General features: G+C 45.8%; 1 protein-coding gene across 5 annotated transcripts in view; it reads right to left on the minus strand.

Moving 5' to 3' along the window:
- LOC140918363 (syntaxin-binding protein 4) overlaps nt 1–24,079 on the minus strand; it is a 122,876-nt gene that overhangs the window by 43,532 nt on the left and 55,265 nt on the right. For all 5 annotated transcript variants that reach the window (XM_073362553.2, XM_073362558.2, XM_073362555.2 and 2 more), the window contains 5 exons: nt 18,339–18,434; nt 17,621–17,690; nt 16,023–16,097; nt 1,677–1,762; nt 843–969 (listed from right to left, as the gene is read on the minus strand). In XM_073362553.2, the coding sequence (XP_073218654.1) occupies nt 843–969; nt 1,677–1,762; nt 16,023–16,097; nt 17,621–17,690; nt 18,339–18,434 (454 nt within the window). The remainder of the gene's footprint in view (nt 1–842; nt 970–1,676; nt 1,763–16,022; nt 16,098–17,620; nt 17,691–18,338; nt 18,435–24,079) is intronic.

Raw genomic sequence — 24,079 nt, forward strand, 5'->3', positions numbered from 1 at the left:
GGCAGGAGCTCAGCACTTTCTGAAAATCAGGCCCTTTCAGGTGTCTCAGGTTGTGCCCCCCAAATCACTAGACACTTTTGAGAGACCAGGTGGGTGAGGCCATATCTTTTATTGGGCCAACTTCTGTTGGTAAGAGAGAGAAGCTTTCGAGCCCCACAGAGCTCTTCTTCAGGTCTGTGTAGCTCAAAAGCTTGTCTCGCTCATCAACAGAACTTGGTCCAATAAAAGCTATTACCTCACCCACCTTGTCTCTCTAATATCCTGGGACCAACATGGCTACAACGACACTGCATAGACATCTTTGACACTTTTTTGGCAATGGGGGCTTTTAAGGGTTTATAAGCACTACGGCAATACAAATAATGTTCTAGAAACAGACAGACAAGCCTGCAGACTTTATGAGTTGATGCCTGTGTAACTTAGAGCTGGTTTCCCTGTCCCATTAATATTTTTGAGAGTTTTAAATTTCTTACCATTCAAAATTGGGACAAAAAGTCAAAATTTCAAAAGATGTCATGAATCAAAAGGTTTTGGTTTGGGTCAACTGAAACATGTAATTTCAAAATTCTTCCATTTGATTTCTACCTTTTTTCTTTTTAAAAAACTTTTAAAATCTAAATTGCTTACATTTCACAATGAAAAGTCATTTTGAACCAGGAACCAGAATTTTTCATTTAGAAAGTGGCCAGACAAAACATTTTGACAATTTCAGAGTGTCCCCGCATGGTTTTCCGAACTGGGAGATATATTGGTTTTGCTGTCAACAAATCAGCATTTTTCAATGAAAAAAATGTCATTGAAAAATTCCTAAGGAGCTCTAGTGTGAGTAATATGGTACGTACTGCGAGCTTGAGTGTGGAGAATGTGCCGAGTTTCCAATGAGTGGGCCATGAGAATTTGCAGGGCTCAGCAGCAGGGGACTCTGGGAACGTGATGAAGACCCCGAGGACGTACTTTCCAAATATCTACCTAAAGGACAAAATAAGACAGTCCAGATAATGAAAGCATTTTCCCCCCTTACTCCTTTCCAGCTGTCCCTGCTACACAGTCAAGAATTAAAACAGCTTTCATGGTTCTTTACCTGGAGGCAGAAATACCTACCATTGATGTTAATGATACCAGTACATTTCTAAACTAATTAACAGACTTTTACCTTCTCACCACAAATTCCAATCTGTGATTGTGGTAAATAACAAATACCACTGTGTTACAGTGTCACATACTTCTTCCCAAAAAGCAGCAAGCAGACACAGAACTAATAGCCAGGAGATTTGGGTTCTAGTCCTACCTCTGCCACCAACTCGTTGTGTTGGTCATTGGATTGAAGAAGCCAGTTCACTGCTCTTGCCTCAGTTTCACCAGATGTAAAATGGGGATAGTGGTACTCACCCTCTTTCTAAAACTCTCTGAGGTCCACTGTTGAAAATTGCTTTACAAGAACTAGACATTATTATAAGTTACTAGCACAATATTTTCCTGAGTTGTTGTAGATTGAAGGTGGAGTTAAAGGAGCTGGACAAGTGTTAGATACCAACTAATCCTCTCTTGTTTCACCACAAGAAAGTTGTCTCCCTCTCCCTTTTAGTATCCACGATTGGGCTGACATTTTCTGCACTGTGCCCCTCAAGCAGCCAAGATGCAGTTAAGTATTCAGCACCCAGAGGGTCAATACTCACTGCCGCCTTGGTGAACAGGAGAACTCCGTGCCGATTCTGTGTTGCTATGAGATCCAAACTTTTCCAGCAGCTCTGAGAACTCTCTCCTAAAAGACAAGGCCCAGCAGATTCACTTAGTCTCTCAGTACACTTCTGCATGGATTTACAATGCAAACAAAGCCTATAATGTTTATTCCATACTAACCAGTTTGTGGGCTTAATTCCCTCGTGTGCTGGAGCTCAGTTTGGTGCAGGATGAGGCATTAGGGAACCAGATACAGCTCACAAGTTGTCCCAATGTAAATCAGAGCTGTTTCCAAGCAACTCAAGCTTGTGCCGCTGATTTAGAGTCCATAATCAACCTCACACCAGTAGAAGATTCTTGTGCTAAAGCATAACTTTTGCATGCGCCATCCTGTGTGTTGTGGGGTTGGAGGCAGAGGCTGGCTGCAGTGCAGATGCATCAGCAGCAAATTCCCTACACAGGGGGAATTCTCTGCTTGGCATTTGCAGCTGAATTATGGCCCCTTTGTGCCACACTTCTATGCCCCTTTTCATCCCACAGGCTTCAAGCACTTCATGAACATTAATTAAACTTCCTGACATCCTTCTCAGATATTACTCACGCAGTAACACAGACTGCTAAATTGAAGCGCAAAGTAGTTGCGTAATTTGTCCATTGTGAGGGATGAGGATAGAACCCAGGAGTCCTGGCACCCAGCCCTGGGCTTTAACCACTGGGTCAGAATGCCTCTTGTGGATTAGTCCAGGATAATTTCATCTCCAGCCATGAGCCTAATGTGACATAAAAGTTGAACACAGACTATTAAGGGGAGTTGTAACTAAGCAAAAAAAAAAAAAAAATTAATACACATTGGCCATTTGTGGGTCTTTTCATAATAGTGAAGGAAATGCAAATAACTGTCAAACGTACCAGCTCATGTTGTGAAATTATCATCCTTGGAATTGTGGGTATATTACATGTTTTCAAACCACCACCCTTGACTACGCTGCTATAATTCATATATGGAGAGAAGGAAGCTTAAAGCCAACAATTTAACTTAAAAGAACAAGTTGTGAGCATGATACAGATGGTGGGTAACAGTTAGGGATTACAGACAGGGCATTAGAATGTGGGGGCCAAAATGCTATGGGGTGGGACTCTTCCATTCAGCTTCGGGCCCCCAGTTGTTTACCTGCCTATGGTAATAAATGTAGTGAATCATATTTGCTATGCTCATGGCATACAAACAAAGAAGTGAAATAAACAACATAAGATACTCTTGACAGAAGGTTGCAGTTTAACTACTTTATTTTTTAGAATTCAGAACGATAACCCAAAAGCAGAGAGAGACAAAGCAGGCTGCTCCCTGAAACAGAGAGGCCCAACTCACCTCACCTTATTCTAGACTGACTGTTTCCCGACAGCGCCTCACGGCCTAAAAGCAGGACCAGGAATACCCCTCCCCGCCTTAAAAGGAACGCTTACAAGTCCAACACAGTCTTCAAAATGCTGCATTGCTCATCAAGCATCAGAAAAATATTCATTATTTTTAAAATTCTCCTAGTGCAGTTGGTCTGCTACCTCACCCTATTTTGCTGCCCAAAGCTCCTCTTTTTGATCACTAGCCAGAAAGGCCAATGCAATAGGGGGAAACCAGAACCTATTCCACAAATGGCACTAAGACTGACATAGTTTTTTTTAAAATGAGAGGATCAGAGACCAGGGGAGGAGGTGAAGTGAGACACAACAGAAGGAGAAAGGTGAAGAAAATCAGAGGTGACCTGGACCCAAATATCTCGACTTTAGGGTAGTTCTAGCTCAGATCTGGATCCCACCTTGTGGTTTGTACCACTTCTAAAGAAAATAAATCCAGACAGTGGTGGAAAAAAGGGAGCGGGCCCGTTATTCTCCTTTCCTCTCCTTGCCCCTTTCTCCACCAATGGTGTCCCTTTGGCCTACACAGCTCAGACAGGAGTCTGTTGGTGAGCATCTGGTACTTATGTTGCTGCTGAGGTGTGACAGCACCGATACTTGCCATCAAGTATGGTGGCATTCCACTCCCCACTTTCATATTAGAGGCACCAGGATGCTGCCCAAGGAGGACCAGAGGCTAGTCCCTTTTGAGTCCATCCATGGCACCTGTCATTGTCTAGAGCAGTCGTTACGGAGCAATTGGAAGCTCAGGCTATACTCCTGGTAAGTACTGGCCTGGGAACTGAGATACCAAGCCAAGGAGAGCAGAGGTCTCCATGAGGCCATGGGGCCAACCCCAGTGAGGTGACACGCGCACACACCAAGGCAGGTTAATGGGAAAGATACATGGCAGCTGACGAGAGAACAGTGTTTTCTCAGGTGGCGGCTCCTTACAACACAGCAGCTATCAGAGTGAGCAACAATTTCCATCAACTCTGTTGATGCAAATCTCACTTTCGTATCATTTCCAGTAAAACCCTTCATCTTCCCGTGGCTCGCTCATAATCCCGTATCACTGCTGAGTTATGCTGCGACGAAAGCCAGGCTGCAGCTGACCCTGTGAGCCTTCCATTCGCTATCTCCTCCTTTTCCTGGGCGGGACTCTTCACTCCTCCTTTAGCTCGCTCCTTTACTGCATGGACTAGCAGCCCCAGGACATACCCAGGTCCCCAACAGGCTTGTACACAGGCAGCTAGCTTATGCTGAAGCCCATATTACTGCGTCTTCACTGCTCTTGTCCCCACGCTGGTCAGGTTAAAGCTAGCGTGGGTATGCCTCCCAAGCTACAGCCAGACCTTGGTTTGCTGTGTAGATGTACCCGTCATCTCTCCCATCCCATGCCTAACTCCACAGCCTAGTGCACCTAGAGCCACAGGTTTCCTGTGATTTTGGGTTGTTGCATTTAAAACACTCCCATTCTGAACTCTCTCAACCTCAGCAGTAACATGGCTGTCACAGGGGAGCTGGTCCAGTGAGTAGACCAGGCCCAGCTCCCCTGTATCAGAGCAGGTAGGCCCAACCAAGCCAATTAAAAGAGGTAGGGCTAAAAAGGCTTGTCAGAGGGTAGACCATGTCTTGGGAGAGGAACCACAGAGGAGTGGAGCTAATGCAAAGTGGGTCCCTGGAACAAGGGGCCAGCTGCTCGGGGAGATAGCCCTCAGGCTGGGGTCCCAGAAGGGGAGCAGAGCCGGCAGGAATGGGGAAGCTGCAAGAAGCAGGATTACCAGAGACCCCTGGAAGAGGAGGCTGGGAAACCCTTGGACAAAGGGTGAGCTAAGGAGCAGATTTTGTCTATTAGCTGCTTATGTTTGAACAAATAAACCTTTTGTCCACTGAGGATGGCAGTGAGTGCTTGTGAAGCTGGGGAGACATCCTGCCAGGTCACAGTGGCCTTGTACATGAACATAGTTACCCATTTGGAATTCGCCAAGTCAGGAGCATTGGCGCTAAGGCTGGCTCAATGCAATTCCCCATTAGATTTGGGGAAATCACTGCAACTGCGAACAAATGGTTGGAACTTTACAAAAAATCCCTGAAATCACGTGAATTTTAATTAAAAAGAGACCATCTTTCAGTGAAAAGTGGCAAATGAGCTATTTTTTTTTGTTTGGGGTTTTGTTTTTTGTTTTTTTTTAAGTTTCCAGCTTTGAAACTTCAAAATGCAAAATATTATTCCGATGAAGAAGAGTTCAAGAGAGAAGAAGAGAAAGTGAAACATGTGAGCTCTCAAAATTGTATTTGTTGCAGTGCAAAAATCCCATGCAGGAAATGCTGCAAAGCCTCTAAAATCTCTCAAAATGAAACAATGACAGATTCTTCCCCCGTCCGCACCCCCCAAAATATTTAAGTCAGTTTTGCACCACCCTAATTCTCACAACCGAGGAGGACTGGTCATAGTTCTAGCAACCAACTCAACAAGCCATTTGCTCGGAAGTCTCTAATACTGGAGTTATTGACTGAATGGATCATGATTCACTGGACATCTGCAGGTACAGGACTGGATTCTGCAAAAAACTATGCATGAGTAACTTCCTCAGTGTAGTAGCTCTCGTTTTCAATTACATTTACTCACACGCGTGACTATTTGCAGAACTGAGCTGGTTTTTTCAGGCTGCCGGGTGAGATCTAGTGAGCACCACCACCTCAGCCTCCCTTACTTTCGGAGTTACCAATCATGGGTGTAGGATCCAGTGCGCTGAATTTTGATCAGTGTTGTAATGCAAGTTAATTTCCAGTGATTATTTAGCTATAAGAAGCTGGTTCATTGGGCTCATCTGTATTTACATATTCCCCTCAACTGTATTTAGAGCCTCAGGAATCCATTTATTGGAAAAAATAATACCATTTCCACAGTCGTTCAATCAGTGGAATCCAACCACATGAGCAGATCTCGTTATTTTAGCCCTAGCCCACAAACAAGTTTACGTGCTGAATACAGAGCTGGCAAACTATTCGTGACATATAATCCTATTTTTGATTTTAGCCCTTTTTCCAATTAACAAATCCCGAGCTCTGTGAAGATAAGCCATTATGTGCCCAATAGTTTGGATGAATAATTTTCAGCCTGTAAACTGTTTGCAAACCATCCACTCCAACCTGTTATTATTGGCGTGATATGACCGAACACCTTAGTCACATGGTATTGTTTGGGCTCCTTGCTCAGAGACCAGATATTGCAGGCCTCAATTCAGCAAAGCATTTAAATACATGCTTAAAATCCCATTGAGGTAAATAATGAACAGCAAGTAATGCATTTTCTGGTATGACTCTCCAGACAGATCATTTTGTGCTAAACTTCATGAAGCTTGGGAGATCTGCAAGTGCACAGATATTGTCCGCATACTGACTAAGGAATAATCTGACTCCACGAATCCAAGCCAACCTTGCTCAGTGCCTTCAGGCACAAATAGTTTAAAATACATATATAAATCTTTTTTTAGTTTTATTTACTGTTTGACCAGCTGTAGTAGGAAAATACTTAATCTTATCAGGTCCTTGTGGAAGTTAAATGTCCAGCCTAATTTAACTAACAGAGGGCTGAAATTGGGGGACTTTCCCTTTAATAAGACACTCCCAGCCCAACTCCTCCCCCTCCACCCTTTTTTTTTTTTTTACTAAGGATACTGAAATCTAGGATAACAGAAGTGTCCTTGTTACAGAGCCCTGAAACTTGTACAGACCCCTGGAGTGGAGTCAGATCAGAGGGGATGCACAGCAGCAGCCAGCTGCAGGCCGACTTTGCTACAGATTAAGCAGCAGGAGGCCAATCTTTCTGCAGAATATTGTTGTTTTATCCCATAATACCTTTTTTGTGATGCCCTTGTGTTCTGGGGAGAACAAAGGGTGAGTCCTACGTCAAAGGTTACGTGAGAGCACAATGGCTAGAAACTTCACCCTCTGCTCCACAGATGGGAAAAAAGAGATTGGGACTCTAAATAAAACCCTAGAATTAATAGCTTGTCTCTATAAATACAGCCTATGAGACACCAGGAAATAGACATTCAGAGCACTGAAAGCCCAATGCATGCTTAAAGCAGCAATTGGCACATACGCTGATTTTCAGCTACCCCACGTCGCCAACTGTTGTGATTTTACTGTGAGTCCTATGATATTCAGTGTTATTCTTAGAGCACCAGCTCCTGGAATCACAAGAATTTCATTTTTGAAAAAGTGAGTTTCTAGCTAATCCTCACATTCATTATTCACCAGTTTTAAAATGCTTCAGTCATCCAGTCAGGTAGCAGAAACAATAGCATGTAACCTAGATGATGCTATTAATAATAATGTTGTATTAATGTTATACGAACTCTGGGCTTGATTCTCATTTTCTCTAATGCCCCTGTACTCTTCCAGAGCGGCGGAAGGGAGCCCTCGTGGACACCAGAATCAGGCTCCCTGTGTTCCCCAGAGATTGGCTGAGTCATTCTTCGAGCCCAACAGCTGATGTGAAAAGGGCCGAGCGGGTCACCGGCCGTGGCTGAATCTGTGTCAGTGACCGCTCCTGACAGCAAAGTGGATAGAAGGATGATTACTCCTCAGAACTCAAAGACATCGCTAAAAGATAATGTGGGATAAAATAAATAAATAAATAAGCACACATAAAAAGCCTTCACCCTCCTGCATCCCTTTTAATCTTGGAGATATGTATTCATGTATTAAACATTTTGTGAGGCGATTATGTAAGCAAAATCTCTGCAAATCTTTAAAAAAAAATTAAACTGATTACTGCCCAACTCTCTCTCTGGATAACCTTTGGCAGATTTAGCAGATAACCAAGAGCAAATGAAGACCAAATAAATTGCTTCAAGTTTGGTTGCCAAGGACATCTGCGTCCTATCAGTTTACAGCAATCTATTTCTTGGGGTGGTTGGAGGCACTGTTGACAGATGCACGAAGGAGCCGTAGCCTCAGACAAAGCCATGCCCACACTCACATGTATGTATATATTTAGAAACATCTGCTGCAATTTAAGATATTAGTAACATGCCTGAGCAGCTTGAAGCAGACGAACAAGGGTAATGGCAGATTACTTGCCCCCAGGGGCATTGGCTTAGAAACAAACTGATTGTCACAATAACTATGACGAACACCTTCTTCTAACTTGCCCAGAGGAGCCCAGCCGGGTTATCCCCTGCTGTGTCTGGCTATGGTTTTCATTACATAGAGCACACAGTGTGAGAAGCCCACTGGGGCCTGTCCAGGTGTTTCCACTATGCAATGTAGATGTTCTCTTTTTTGCCAGTTCCCAAGTATGGCTAATTGTCTAGAGCTAGCTTCTGACTTTGTCTCTGCATAAGGGACGAGGAGTGACTGAGAACCACCCACCTCTAGACTTTGGTCTGGGTGCGGAGGAATAAGCAGGGCTATTCACCAGTTTCCTACCTGCTCCAGGAACGGAGTGGCCTTGGCTCCACTTCCCTCTTCTCACTGGCCAGAGTCACTGAGCCAGCCCAGGGGGAAGGGCAGTGATGGCAATTTACCCTTGGAATAGGAAGAAAAATGTACAGGTGTCCAGCCTCAGCCAGGATACGAACTTGGGAAAAAAAGACGCTTAGTCCAAGTCTCCCAGAGCCACCTCCATTAAAACAATGACAGATGCGGCAATCCAGAAATAAAATACTTTGGCAAGGCCGCCTCCTTGGCAATCCAAAACCAAGCCAACTTTCCCCTGCTGCTTCACTAGTGGCAAAGAGGGAAACATTTCTGGAAGATGAACATCATCTGCACACACTGCTGCTGAATTTCTTTGTCAATTCCACTAAGCTGTGGGTGTTTTCTCTGGGCTCAGTTCTTAGGCAGTCCCAGCAGCTAGCCAGGAGCTTCCCTTGCTCCCCTGGTCCCTCCCAGTACTGCACTGTCCATGGTCCAGCTCCTCTTTTCCCCAGCCAGGAACAGTCTTTTCTCCTCCAGCAGCAGGCAGCAACTGAGTGTCTCTAGCCCTGCAGCTCCTTTTATGTGATTCTGCTGGACCCTGATTAGCTGCTTCCTCACAATTACTCCAGGCTGCCTGGAAGGCTTCTCTTCTGCTCCTCTCTGGGACAGGGTGTGGCAGAACCCTGAGGCCTCCAGTAGGGGTTCTCTGGGCCTAATCTACCCAAAATCCCAAAATCAATTTATGGTTAAGCCCTGGTCTACACTAGGAGTTGAGGTCAAATTTAGCAGTGTTAAATCGATTTAACCCTGCACCTGTCCACATGACGAAGCCCTTTTTTTCGACTTAAAGGGCTCTTAAAATCGATTTCCTTACTCCACCCCTCGACAAGGGGATTAGCGCTGAAATCAGCCTTGCTGGGTCAAATTTGGGACACTGTGGGCGGTATTGGCCTCTGGGAGCTAACCCAGAGTGCTCCATTGTGACTGCTCTGGACAGGACTCTCAACTCAGATGCACTGGCCAGGTAGACAGGAAAAGGCCCCCGAACTTTTGAATTTCAATTTCCTGTTTGGCCAGCGTGGCAAGCTGCAGGTGACCATGCAGAGCTCATCAGCAGAGGTGACCATGATGGAGTCCCAGAATCGCAAAAGAGCTCCAGCATGGACCGAACGGGGGGTACAGGATCTGATCACTGTATGGGGAGAGGAATCCATGCTATCAGAACCCTGTTCCAGTTTTCGAAATGCCAAAACATTTGTCAAAATCTCCCAGGGCATGAAGGACAGAGGCCATAACAGGGACCTGAAGCAGTGCCATGTGAAACTTAAGGAGCTGAGGCAAGCCTACCAGAAAACCAGAGAGGCGAACAGCCGCTCCGGGTCTGAGCCCCAAAAATGCCGCTTCTATGATGAGCTGCATGCCATTTTAGGGGGTTCAACCACCACTACCCCAGCCGTGTTGTTTGACTCCTTCAATGGAGATGGAGATAACATGGAAGCAGGTTTTGGGGACGAGGAAGATGATGAGGAGGAGGTTGTAGATAGCTCACAGCAAGCAAGCAGAGAAACCATTTTTCCCGACAGCCAGGAACCGTTTCTCACCCTGGACCTGGAGCCAGTACCCCCTGAACCCACCCAAGGCTGCCTCCCAGACCCGCCAGGCAGAGAAGGAACCTCTGGTGAGTGTACCTTTTAAAATAGTACACATGGTTTAAAAGCAAGCATGTTTAATGATTAATTTGCCCTGGCATTTGCGGCTCTCCTGGATGTACTCCCAAAGCCTTTGCAAAAGGTTTCTGGGGAGGGCAGCCTTATTCCATCCACCATGGTAGGACACTTTACCACTCCAGGCCAGTAGCACGTACTTGGGAATCATTGTAGAACAAAGCATTGCAGTGTATGTTTGCTGGTGTTCAAACAACATCCATTCTTTATCTTTCTGTGTTATCCTCAGGAGAGTGATATTATTCATGGTCACCTGGTTGAAATAGGGTGCTTTTCTTAAGGGGACACTCAGAGATGCCCGTTCCTGCTGGGCTGTTTGCCTGTGGCTGAACAGAAATGTTCCCCGCTGTTAGCCACGGGAAGGGGGGTGGGTGGAGGGGCTAGCCACGCGGTGGGGGGAGGCAAAATGCGACCTTGTAACGAAAGCACATGTGCTATGTATGTAATATTAACAGCAAGGCTTACCGTGAAAGAGTGTACCCATTGTTCTATAAAATATGTCTTTTTAAATACCACTGTCCCTTTTTTTTCTCCACCAGCTGCATGTGTTTCAAGGATCACAGGATCTTCTCCTTCCCAGAGGCTAGCCAAGATTAGAAGGCGAAAAAAATGCACTTGTGATGAAATGTTCTCTGAGCTCATGCTGTCCTCCCACACTGACAGAGCACATAGGAATGAGTGGAGGCAGACAATGTCAGAGTGCAGGAAAGCACAAAATGACCAGGAGGAGAGGTGGCGGGCTGAAGAGAGGGCTGAAGCTGAAAGGTGGCAGCAGCATAATGAGAGGAGGCAGGATTCAATGCTGAGGCTGCAGGAGGATCAAACCAATATGCTCCAGCGTATGGTTGAGCTGCAGCAAAGGCAGCTGGAGCACAGACCGCCGCTACAGCCCCTGTGTAACCAACCGCCCTCCTCCCCAAGTTCCATAGCCTCCTCACCCAGACGCCCAAGAACGTGGTGGGGGGGCCTCCGGCCACCCAGCCACTCCACCCCAGAGGATTGTCCAAGCAACAGAAGGCTGGCATTCAATAAGTTTTAAAGTTTTAAACTTTTAAAGTGCTGTGTAGCCTTGTCCTTCCCTCCTCCACCACCCCTCCCGGTGCTTCTCTCCTCCACCACCCCTCCTGGGCTACCTTGGCAGTTATCCCCCTATTTGTGTGATGAATGAATAAAGAATGCATGAATGTGAAGCAACAATGACTTTACTGCCTGTGCAAGCGGTGATTGAAGGGAGGTGGGGAGGGTGGTTAGCTTACAGGGAAGTAGAGTGAACCAAGGGGCGAGGGGTTTCATCAAGGAGAAACAAACAGAACTTTCACACCGTAGCCTGGTCAGTCATGAAACTGGTTTTCAAAGCTTCTCTGATGTGCACCGCACCCTCCTGTGCTCTTCTAACCGACCTGGTGTCTGGCTGCGCGTAACCAGCAGCTAGGCGATTTGCCTCAGCCTCCCACCCCGCCATAAACGTCTCCCCCTTACTCTCACAGATATTGTGGAGCGCACAGCAAGCAGTAATAACAGTGGGAATATTGGTTTCGCTGAGGTCTAACCGAGTCGGTAAACTGCGCCAGCGCGCTTTTACACATCCAAATGCACATTCTACCACCATTCTGCACTTGCTCAGCCTATAGTTGAACAGCTCCTGACTACTGTCCAGGCTGCCTGTGTACGGCTTCATGAGCCATGGCATTAAGGGGTAGGCTGGGTCCCCAAGGATAACTATAGGCATTTCAACATCCCCAAAGGTTATTTTCTGGTCTGGGAATAAAGTCCCTTCCTGCAGCTTTTGAAACAGACCAGAGTTCCTGAAGATGCGAGCGTCATGTACCTTTCCCAGCCATCCCACGTTGATGTTGGTGAAACGTCCCTTGTGATCCACCAGGGCTTGCAGCACTATTGAAAAGTACCCCTTGCGGTTTATGTACTCGGTGGCTTGGTGCTCCCGTGCCAAGATAGGGATATGGGTTCCATCGATGGCCCCACCACAGTTAGGGAATCCCATTGCAGCAAAGCCATCCACTAAGACCTGCACATTTCCCAGGGTCACTACCCTTGATATCAGCAGATCTTTGATTGCGTTGGCTACTTGCATCACAGCAGTCCCCACAGTAGATTTGCCCACTCCAAATTGATTCCCTACTGACCGGTAGCTGTCTGGCGTTGCAAGCTTCCACAGGGCTATTGCCACTCGCTTCTCAACTGTGAGGGCTGCTCTCATCTTGGTATTCTTGCGCCTCAGGGCAGGGAAAAGCAAGTCACAAAGTTCCATGAAAGTGCCCTTACGCATGCGAAAGTTTCGCAGCCACTGGGAATCATCCTAGACCTGCAACACTATGCGGTCCCACCAGTCTGTGCTTGTTTCCCGAGCCCAGAGTCGGCGTTCCACCGCATGAACCTGCCCCATTAGCACCATGATGCCCACATTGCCAGGGCCCGTGCTTTGAGAGAAGTCTGTGTCCATGTCCTCATCACTCGCGTCACCACGCTGACATCGCCTACTCGCCCAGTATCGCTTTGCCAGGTTCTGGTGCTGCATATACTGCTGGATAATGCGTGTGGTGCTTAATGTGCTCCTAATTACTTGCCGTGGTATGGCATCTGCACAGGTAACTCAAGAAAAAAGGCGCAAAATGATTGTCTGCCCTTGTTTTCATGGAGGGAGGGAGGGAACAGGGGCCTGACGATATGTACCCAGAACCACCCGCGACAGTGTTTTAGCCCCATCAGGCACTGGGATTTCTACCCAGAATTCAAATGGGCGACGGAGACTGTGGGAACTGTGGGATAGCCACCCACAGTGCAACGCTCCGGAAGTCGATGGTTGCCTCGGTACTGTGGACACACTGCGCCGACTACATACAGTTAGAGTATTTGTGTGGGGACACACACAATCAACTGAATAAAAACGCTTTCTACAAAACCGACTTCTATAAATTCGACCTAATTTCGTAATGTTGACATACCCTAATTAATGAAATGACAGTTTTAAACACTAACTCACTTTACAAAATGAAGACCTGGTCCAATCAGTGGAAAGACTCTCCTTGACCTCCATGGGCTTGCAGTCAGGCTCCTTGAGCAGCATGGCACTGGTAAAATTATATGATGTTTATCGGTCTAGGATTTTGTGGCTTAACCTTTTTTTGTAGCCTTGAATCCAAGGGTAGTGACCAAATAAAGCCAAAGGATCCAGATGACTAACTCCCCAGCCGTTACTGTCAGATCATTTTCCCACATTTTGGTGGGGCCTTTCTGGGACCCCTTCTCCACTACAGCAGGGAGGCCTTATCAGAGACACGAATTCTCCTCTTCAGTGACGGATGTATGTTCAAAACAATTTGAGAAGTCTTTTCATTTGAGCAGAGGTTGTCTTGCATCATAATGCAGCATTATCTCTCTCATGAAGACCGAGCCAAAGTAGATACAGGCCCAAGCAGAAAACCCAGTTGCAAACACCTCTAACTGGAAAGCTTTTATCAGGTTTTGAACATCATGGCTCAGGTCCATGCCTGGTGCTTCCCTCAGGGACGTTCTCAACTTTGTATTAGCTGCTGACTGAGTTGTCAGACTTGTATCAGCTCCCTACCACTCCTCTCCAGTTCCTGATGTTCCCAAGATGAAGGCTTAGTCTCAAGCACCTATCATCTTCTCACCTTCCAACCTCATTTAGGATCAGATCATGCATCCATAAAAGTCAATTGGTGGGGTCAGGATTTCACCCTAGGACAAAGCCCCACTGATCTCCGTAGTGCAGGATCAGGCCTTTCTTACACTTTCACGACAGACTTTCTGTTTACAGCCCCGGTGCACATTAATTCCTTGGGAACAACACAGTCAAGCTTTCTTCCGTGGCCTAAGCACCTTGGCGCGATGCTGAAATTAACCAAGATGTGCAGCTCTGGCTTGGAAACAGCAACAAACCAAAACCAGGGCTCAGAATACACAGGCCTGCTTCATTTCTCAAAACCAACATTTACACAGCATGCCTATTTGTACAGATTTCATTTATTAAGATCCAATAAGAGATTATAGTATCAGCAACTAAGCAGATATGCAGTCATCCCGGTTTTTGGCTCCTGGCCGGGTGACAAAGTACTACTTTTTGTTGTTGTTGTTGTTTTGCTTCTCTAAAAAAAGAGATAGCATAGCTGTCACACTCATTAAAGTACAACCAGACAGGCTTCAGCCATCCCTGAAGGGTATTAGAGATGTGTCCCGATGGCTTATTGCCAGTGTTCAGGTGAACATCCCATTCAAAGCAACAGTCCAAAGCTCTTATGCAGCCAGCCGTGTCTCCTGTTTGCAACAAGCACATGCAATTGAGATATTCCAGTTTACTTGGGCTGCCCTGTCCACCTGGCAGCCGTATGTATAAATGACTACGTTTTATATATATCTCCTGGCTCCCTACGTATGGCAGCTCCAGCACCTCTCCAGGACACTTAGTAGCGCTGTTTCCCTCTTGGTCTGATGAGATTTGGGACTTGAGAGGCTTTCAGAAGCGATCATTTGGGACAAAACAAATAGTCTTAGAGCTTATCAACAAGTGGCCAAGACCCAGAGGAGAAAATTAAAATCTCAGAGGACAGGAAAATATAGATGAGAAATATGAACTATTCTGAAGGGCTCTGTCCTTGGCCCACTCCTCTTTGCCCTCTGCATGTTCTCTCTAGGTGACTGTAGCCACCCCTGTGGCTTTAGCTACCATCTTTAAGCCAATCACTCACAAATCAACCTGTCCACTCCTGACTTGTCTCCTTAAATACAACCCACCTCTCAGCCTGTTTCTCCTCACACCTCATTTTGGATGTTTCACCATCAGCCTCAATCTAAATGGGCCAACTCCTAACCATCCCTCCCGCCACGCCCACAAAAAGCAAGATCTTCAGGGGAAGCATCTGGCAGAGGGGATCTGGGAAGAAGCTAACCTCCCCCCTAGCTGACTGATTCTCAGACCCTCCCGCCGCAGTTGGACTGCGGACGCCTACATCAGTTCTGCACATGCATTTCGAAGTTGAAGGGCGAATCCTGCTGTCCTCTCCATGGGCTCAGAGGGCCTATGATGTGACAGAACCAGAGCTGTTCCACAGCTCAGACGGGGAAGGATTTGAGGAATCCATTTAGGCATCAGTACACCATGCAACACAGATCTGGAGGGGCTTCCCATACGCCATACTAAAGGGGGAGGACTTAGAAGCGAGTTTGCTACCACACAGTTCCACAGCCTACTCTCCCCGGGGAGAGGCCAAGACCAGGTAATGGCCATGAAAGCTACTGCAGTGATAGTAGTGACTGAGGAAGAGCCCAATGGCGCAAGGGGTGGAGCAGCGCTTCCTCCACAGACCTAGCGCACATCCCATTTCCCCGGGGCTGGGGACAGGATTTGGACCTGAGAGAAGGTGGCTTTGCTTCCCTTTCAGTTACAGCTTTAAAACAAAGCACTTTTAGGGTTAACATGACTTTGGCCATTTTCCTTAGGACTTTCGATTTTATTGTTGTGTAGTATAAAGCTGATTGTTCCTGCGCCAAGTTTTAACTGGGAGAAGAAGAAAAAAGACCAACAGTTGTTCTCCTTAGACCCTCACTATGCAGGCAGCACCACTGACAGACTAACAAAGGGTCTTTTAGAGCTGCAGTACAAGTACAACTACCAAGAACCCAACAACCCTGACCACTTTCCTATTTATTTTATATCACACACAAAGATCACATTTTTTTATTTATATATATATATATATAGTGCAAACAAATTCCCCTGGCCCCTACCCCTGGTGGAATACAATGAAACTTTACCTGGCATCATCATCTCGAGCTATTAGAAGGCGCATGTGGTTGGTGGCGGAGGCTGTCCTGAGAATATCCACAGCTCTGTGGGAAGACAAGAATGACTGTCAGGTGCAAAAAGAGGACAAGAGAGCAATACTGGGCCACAGTTATGTGTCAGTGGGGCTCACACATCAGCATGTCAAACTCAACAGCGAGCCATGTATTGGGAAAACTTTAACAACTTCTTTTTGGCAAGGGCCATTGGCAGACAGAACATCTCCTTGGCCCCCAATTACCTTGTCTGCCAGCAGAACTGGAGGGAAGGTAAATCACCGCCTGAGTTTCCTCACTGCTGCACTAGCTGGAGACCCTCAGATAATAAGGCTAACCCATTAGCAAGTATTTCCTCACTACCGTCTACATTGCAAGCCTTCCTTCCCTTATGCACAGCCAGATTCAGAGCACCACACGTACAGAGCCCTAGCACAGCCATGAATCAAGCCAACAGAGCGTGTCTGCTCTCTACTGGTAGGACATAAAGAGAGACTTATCTGTGTGCCGTAGGCCCTATGCTACTAAAATCTAATGGGGATTTTCTGTCACCTAAAGCAAAAGGGACCAGTGCTTTTGGAGCAGGAAGATTAGGGTCCTATGCCTGCTATTTTCCAAGTCTCCATGTGGCTGTTTTGGGCAGCATAGTGACGATGAAAAACTCTGAGGAAGCCACACATTTGCTACACTATTGAAAGAACAACCGGCACCTCAAAGTTTAAATCGTCAATCTTTCCTCTTAGACATTTGAATTTTCTCATTCATGCATTGTTGGTGTCTTGGTTTACACTGCAACCTCCTTGGAGCGCAGAGACATGGGTCAGAATGCGGCCCTCCAGGGGATTCCCCCAGTGCAGGAACTGTATTGGGCCCATGAACACAGTGCTACTTTGGCTGTTCTCCTGCCCGGCTGCCAGCAGAGGACCATGCTGGGAAATGGGGTTTGAGGGTAGGGGCCTATCATAGGCAGGAGGGGGGATTTCCAGGGCACTCAGCACTATAACAATTCTGGGATGCTCATAGAGAGGCGTGTAAGGCTACCATACGGTAAAGCAGCCCTCTGGGCTACGCTGACTTATGCCCCGGGCCACTATGACTCCTGGAACAGCTCAGAACCTGGAAGCTCAAAGCTGGTATAAAGAGCCTTTACCTTTCTACATAAGAGGTGCAGCCCAGAATCAGACTTTCGTCTTTTGTTGTGTTTGCATAGTGTCGGGTGCACTGTTATTGCACAGAGCGTCAAAGTAACAAATACTGGGGCAATGAAGTTATCTCCACTTCCTCTGACCTCAGAGGGTGGGTGGGTTCAGGTTGAGTTTTCATTCTGGATACTTCCAATACAGTTTGGGATTCTTTGCGCTATTACAAGGAAGCTTTTCTTTATAGAAGAAGAACTTTATAGGGAGGCTTGCCTAGGAAAGGAGCGTTGGATGGATAGCACTGGAACCAGAAGCCCATTGTTTATGTACAGAACATGGACAGCAGCAACACTGCAACGTTCTTCACGCCAACTGTTCCCCAACACACATTACAGGACTTCATGGAACTGAAATGAATGCATTTGGATATGGTACCTCTCACTCGTGACTCCAATCAAAGAATCTCCATTGACCTCCAAGATCTGGTCTCCTGGCTGCAGGCGTCCTAAACAAAGAAACCGGGAGACATTGAATGGATGGTTAATCCATCCTGTACTATGCTTTAATTCCCTGGAAGGCATAAAGGCAAATCACAAAATGCAGAAGGTTTTGGGGATGTCTAGAATTGTTCCTGTATCTGGAGATGCTAATGATTATATGTCTTAGATTAGTTTGGATTGTTAGACCATTGGTTAACTGATCAAGAGACACAATTCTGTTTGGAAAAAACAATGATGGTTTGGGTTCAAAGGGGCCAAATCTTGAGAATTCTGGCCAGTTCCCACTACCTCCTTACTCAGGAGAAACTCACTGGAGGTTTGCCTGAGCGAAGAGTGAGCAAAATCGAGCAAGTGTCTCAGGAGGTCTTTGTGGACTGGAGGCAAGACACAACTAATGAGATCTGATTTTAAAAACAGAATCCTAAAATGGAGAGAATCTGCTGTGTAGCATGGATATGTTTCCGTGCAGGGGGTGGAGTGATCACCTAAACACCTTAGAAACAAGAGAGCAGGTTTGACCTTAGACATGAAAATAGTTTGCCAGAAGATCTAGAAGCAGGTTTAGGAAGAAGCATCAGAAACAGGATCAGTATAAGTACTTGATGTGAGCCAATATAATATCACTACTCAATTTCCCATGGCTTCTAACTCACCATCAGCATAAGCAACACCCCCTGGTAGGATCCTCTTTACATAAACTCCATATTCTTCTCTTGTCAACTCTTTGATGCCACCGATTACCTTAATTCCTAGGAAGAAAAGTCACTCAATTACACAGCAGCTAGCACCAGGCATAACTTCCACAGGAGAGCACTACCATAGGGGTCATGGAGAGTGACAGCTCCAAACACAGCCAACCAACATCACCCCATGTCATGAATACAATCTCCCCTTCACCCCCAGCTTGATTCCACAGATTTCACCAGGGGGATGAAGACTGATTTATACACAAGGCAAATCCAACACAAACCCACATAAGAGGAACTAATACTTGGGATGATGTTACTTCCCCAGGGTTTGAATAACACCGGTCAATGTAGGGAAAATACTGCACAAATACAGCAAACATTCGCTCAAGTATAAACAGCAAATTCACTTAGATGGCTTCATCAACAGGATACATGTGGAAATATCTGGGGTGGAGGATGCAAGCCAACTACAGATTACTATGGCAACACCAGAGGAGGAGGAGGAACTGGCTGCTCTGCAGGGAGGAGAGTGGCTGTTGGCCATCTTGGGCTGTAGACAGTGCTCCCCCTCGCAGGTCCCCTGTCCAAGGTGGTCAAGAACCAGTGTGCTGAACTGGCAACAGAAGATGAGGAGCGGACCTCAGTGGCTGAGGAGGAGGAAATACTTGTTCCCAAGGCTGGGAAGCTCAAGGCCACTAAGAGGGGGGAAGAGATAGGGTCCTTGGTCTCCTGATCAAGAAGGGGAAGAGCTACCCACAGGTAAGCATAAAAAATGGCAACTTTAACAGAGGGCTAAATGTTGGGAGGGATGGTGGGGGGAAGAAATGGAAAATTACAATAAAGTCATAGGAGCAACAAGAGGGGAATCAATGGAGGAATCTGCTTAGATGTCTATACACAAATGCAAAGAGTACACCGAACAAACAGGAAGAACTAGAAGTATTAGTATATAAACTAAATTATTACTTAATTGGTATCACAGAGACTTGGCAGGATAAATTTCATAACTGAAATAATATTGGAATAGAGGTGTATAGCTTGTTCAGGAAGGACAGGTGGGGGGAAAAGGAAGGAAATGTTGCATTAGAATAAGTATATATATATATACACACACTTGTTCTGAGGACCAGAAGGTGAGAGGCAGACCAGTTAAAAGTCTTTGGGTAAAGATAAAAGGGACAAAAATAGAGGTAGACCACTTCATGGTAGTCGTCTACTATAGATCACCAAATCAGAAAGAGGAGATGGATGAAGGACTTCCAGAACAAACACAGAAATATCCAAAACAAGATCTGGTAATAATGAGGGACTTTAGCTACCCCGACATCCGTTGGAGAAGTAATATGGCAAAACACAAAATTCCAGTCAGTTCTTATTGGGAATAACTACTTGTTTTACAAAGTGGAGGAAGTAACTAGAGGGACAGCCATTTTAGACTTGATTCTGGCCAACAGTTAGGAATTGGTTACAAATCTGACGCTGGGATGCAATTTGGGTGAAAGTGACCATGAAATGATAAATGTCATGATTTTTAGGATGGGAAGACACCAGAGTAGCAGAATAAGGAAAATGGACTTCAAAAAAGCAGACTTTAAGAGACTCAGAGAACTGGTAGGTAAGGTCCCATGGGAAGAAATTCTATGGGACAAAGGAGTTCAGGAGAGCTCGCAGTTTCTCAATAAGGCATTATTAAAGACAAACCTACAAACTATCCAGATGTGAAGGAAAGTTAAGAAGAATAGTAATAGGCCAATATGGCTGTCACTTGAAAATCAAAAAGGAATCCTACAAAAAGTGGAAACGTAGAAAAATTGCTAAGGAAGAGTACAAAAGAATAGCGCAAGCATATAGGGACAAAACCAGAAAGGCCAAGGCACAAAATGACTTACACCTAGCAAGGAACATAAAAGGCAATAAGAAGAGGTTCTTTAAATTCATTAGGAGCAAGAGAAAGAAAAAGGGAAGCATAGGTCTTCTTCTTACTGGGGAAAGAGAGCTAATAACTGATGGTGTCAAGGAGGCTGAGAGTTTAATGCCTATTTTAATGGTGACCAGATACTCAACAGAATGAATCTTAACACGGGAAAAGGAATGCAAGCCAAACTAGGGAAAGAACAGGTTAAAGAATATGAGATAAGTTAGATGTATTCAAGACAGCAGAGCCTGATGAACTAGCAATTATCCTCAAGAACTCAGAGAATGGATGAGGTCCCAGAGAACTGGGGAAGGGCAAACATAACACCTATCTCTAAAAGGGGAAACAAAGAGGCCTGCGGAATTATAGACCAGTCAGCCTAGCCTTGACACCTGGAAAGATTCTGTAACAGATTATTAAACAATCAGTTTGTAAGCACCTAGAGGATAATAGAGGTATAAGGAATAGCCAGCACAGATTTATCAAGAACAAATCATGCCAAACCAACTTAATTTCCTTCTTTAACCGGGTTATCGGCCTAGTGGATGGGGGGTTGCAGTAGATGCGATTTATGTTGATGTAAGTAAGGCTTTTGACACAGTCCCACATGACATTCTCATAAGCAAACGAGGGAAATGTGGTCTAGCTGAAGTTACTATAAGGTGGGTGCACAACTGGTTGAAAGACCATACTCAAAAAGTAAAAAGAAAAGGAGTACTTGTGGCACCTTAGAGACTAACAAATTTACTTGAGCATAAGCTTTCGTGAGCTACAGCTCACTTCATCAGATGCATTCAGCTGTAGCTCACGAAAACTTATGCTCAAATAAATTTGTTAGTCTCTAAGGTGCCACAAGTACTCCTTTTCTTTTTGCGAATACAGACTAACACGGCTGGTACTGTGAAACTCAAGAAGTAGTTATCCATGCTTTACTGTCAAACTGGGAGGGTGTATCAAATGGGTCCCCCAGGGATCTGTCCTGGGTCTGCTACTCTTCAAAATTTTCATTGATGACTTGGATAATGGAGTGGAGAGTAATGACATCAAGCTGGAAGGGGTTGCAAGCATTTTGGAGGGCAGAATTAACATTCAAAGCAACCTTGACACATTAAAGAATTGGTCTGAAATCAAAAGATGAAGTTCAATAAGGAAACACACAACTACAACATGGGGAAGAACTGCCTAGGTGGTAGTACTGCTGAAGAGGATCTGGGGGTTACAGTGGATCACAAATTGAATATGAGTTGACAATGTAGTGCAGTTGCAAAAAGAAGCTGAGATCATTCTGAGTTGTATTAACAGGAGTGTCGAATGCAAGATAGAAGAGGTAGCTGTCCCACTCCAGTTAGGCACTGATGAGGCCTCAGCTGCAGTACTGTGTCCAATTCTGGGTGCTAGACATTAGGAAAGATGTGGATAAATTGGAGAGAGTCCAGAGGAGAGCAAAAAATAATGATAACAGGTTTAGAAAACCTGCCCTCAGAGGAAAGGTTAAAAAAACTGGGCATGTTTAGTCTTGAGAAAGGACGGGCTGAGTGGGGACCTGATAACAGTCTTTAAATACATTAAGGGATGTTACAAAGAATGCCTTGCAGCCATGTCGCCTGCACAGCTGAAAGGTTGGTGGGCCCATCTTGTAAAGTGACTGGGTTTGGGAGTCATGCAGTGGGGAGCAGAAACAATAGTATGTGACCTGGGTGCCCAATGGCACAGCACGAACCACAACCAATAAATAGTACACACGCAAATCAGTCGCCACGGAGTAGAGTATCCAAGGGACCTGTCGCTCAGGAATGACTCCAGAGACCTCCCCACCAAATCATTTCAACTAGACAAATTCAACCAAATCAAATTCTGCTGATGGATAAATCCCTAACACCCAGCTCCAATGTCTGACCAGACTACGAGGGCTGCATCATGGGACCATTATTGTGAACAGCCGCATCTCCAGCCCCTGAGAGAGAGAGAGATCTTCAGCTCTTCCCACCACTTAAGTGTCCAATCAAGCACTAGACTTAACACAGGGAACAGAAATGTCACTGCTAATATACGCTGTTCGGCACATGTTGCATGGTACCCTCTAATGGCTGAGTCACAGAGGGTTAGGAAGCTACCACTGCCTCCAGAGATAAAACCTTTTGGCAGAAGCAGTAGAGGCTCCAGCTTTTAGAGGAAGCCTTTGTGACTTGGGCAGAGCAGATCAGAGATAGCGCATGCTTAGCCCATGAGCATTTCACCACCCTGAACAACAGTGCCACAGAAGAATCCTAGATTTTCATTTTGAAAAGATGGCCACCTCGCATTTAGGACTCTAGCAATATTAACTGATTAAAGCTGGTGTCCTGGCAGTGCCATGGAGAACTCCAAGGCAGGGGGGTTCCATACAGCAGCACCCTAATAATTCCATCCAGCACGTTTCTTTTCTCATTGCACCAACCTGTGTATGCCAGCTAAGATCACATGACTGAAAGCAAGTCATGCCCTCTTGGTGCCAGCTGAGCTTTCAGTGGCATGAACTTCCTCAGTAAGTTCCTCCAGACCACTATGGGAATTTCTTGGTGGGGAAGGGATCCACTTGGCTTCCAGCCCCTTTATTCCTCTGGAGTCGTACACAGGAGCAAGACCATAGTCCAGAATTGGGACCAAATATTCCTACATAGCATTCAAGAGATTTCTGTGTATGAAGAGCAGAGTAAGAGCATCCCCTGCTTTGAGGCTTCTTTGCTAAGGGAGTACCACAACCCATTTCTGCCTCTGAATGCGGCATAGCTGATGTTATTTTAATGCAGGGGTTTTTATGGTGCTTACACATGGCAATGCCGAACTACATAAGCTGCTTGGCAGGAAAAGGCAGAAGAGACTGATTTGTCATGGGCTCATTAAATCCCAATTCTAGGGCTCTGGACTGTGGACAGTGGGATTAAGAGTGCTGGCTTTAATTAACAAATCTTCCCAGAGATCCACTGCTGATCAGACATTTGACTGCACTGAATCCAAGGCAGGAATGGGGCTCTTCAGAAGGCAGAATACATGCCAAAGAATGCTCAGTCCCACACCCCCAACATGGGACGCTGTAGCACCACTGGAAAAGCAACCAACCCAGGTCCTTTATGCCCAGTGGCTTCCTCGTCGAACAGCTCTGAAAAATCCTAATCAACAGGACAGCTTTTAGAAATCAATAGCTATTTTTACTGAGCAGCCTCTGGGGGAGATCTGTGACCTTAATGCCATGCTAAGGGATCTAGATGGAGGTTTGCAAAGCCAACTAAGGGATTTAGCAACACAACTTCCTTTCATTACAATTAATGGGAGTCGTGCAGCTGAATTCCCTGGTCAGCAATGAATATCTCAACATACCGTGACCTTGTTTAGATTTCTGAGCACACCTGCCCATTCATTCCGGATGCCCTTGACATCAAATTCCCCTCACTAGAGCTAAACTGCAGCCATTCCACCCATCCCAGGAGACCTGCAGCCAGCAAGCCAGGCACACTAAATGTAGAAACAATTCTCCTCCTCCATCCATTAATCACCCTTAGGATTCTCACCCTTTTCCAGATGATCACGTGACGAGATGAACTGATGGCCACTGGATGGGGGCCATTCTGGACCTAGGGCAGAGGGAGTTCCAAAGTCAAGGGGTTCTCACAGAGAAGGCCCTGCTAATAGTTTCTTCTTGTTTACAGTCTGAGCTCCTCCGCTGGTCTTGGCTGTGGCTTCCGAAGCAGGCAGGTGATCACAGTTTAAAACTCTGGCTTCATAGTTTAGAACTAGAGCCAGTGAGAATTTT

Source organism: Lepidochelys kempii, chromosome 10, assembly GCF_965140285.1.
Source record: "Lepidochelys kempii isolate rLepKem1 chromosome 10, rLepKem1.hap1, whole genome shotgun sequence".
Classification (NCBI taxonomy): domain Eukaryota; kingdom Metazoa; phylum Chordata; order Testudines; family Cheloniidae; genus Lepidochelys; species Lepidochelys kempii.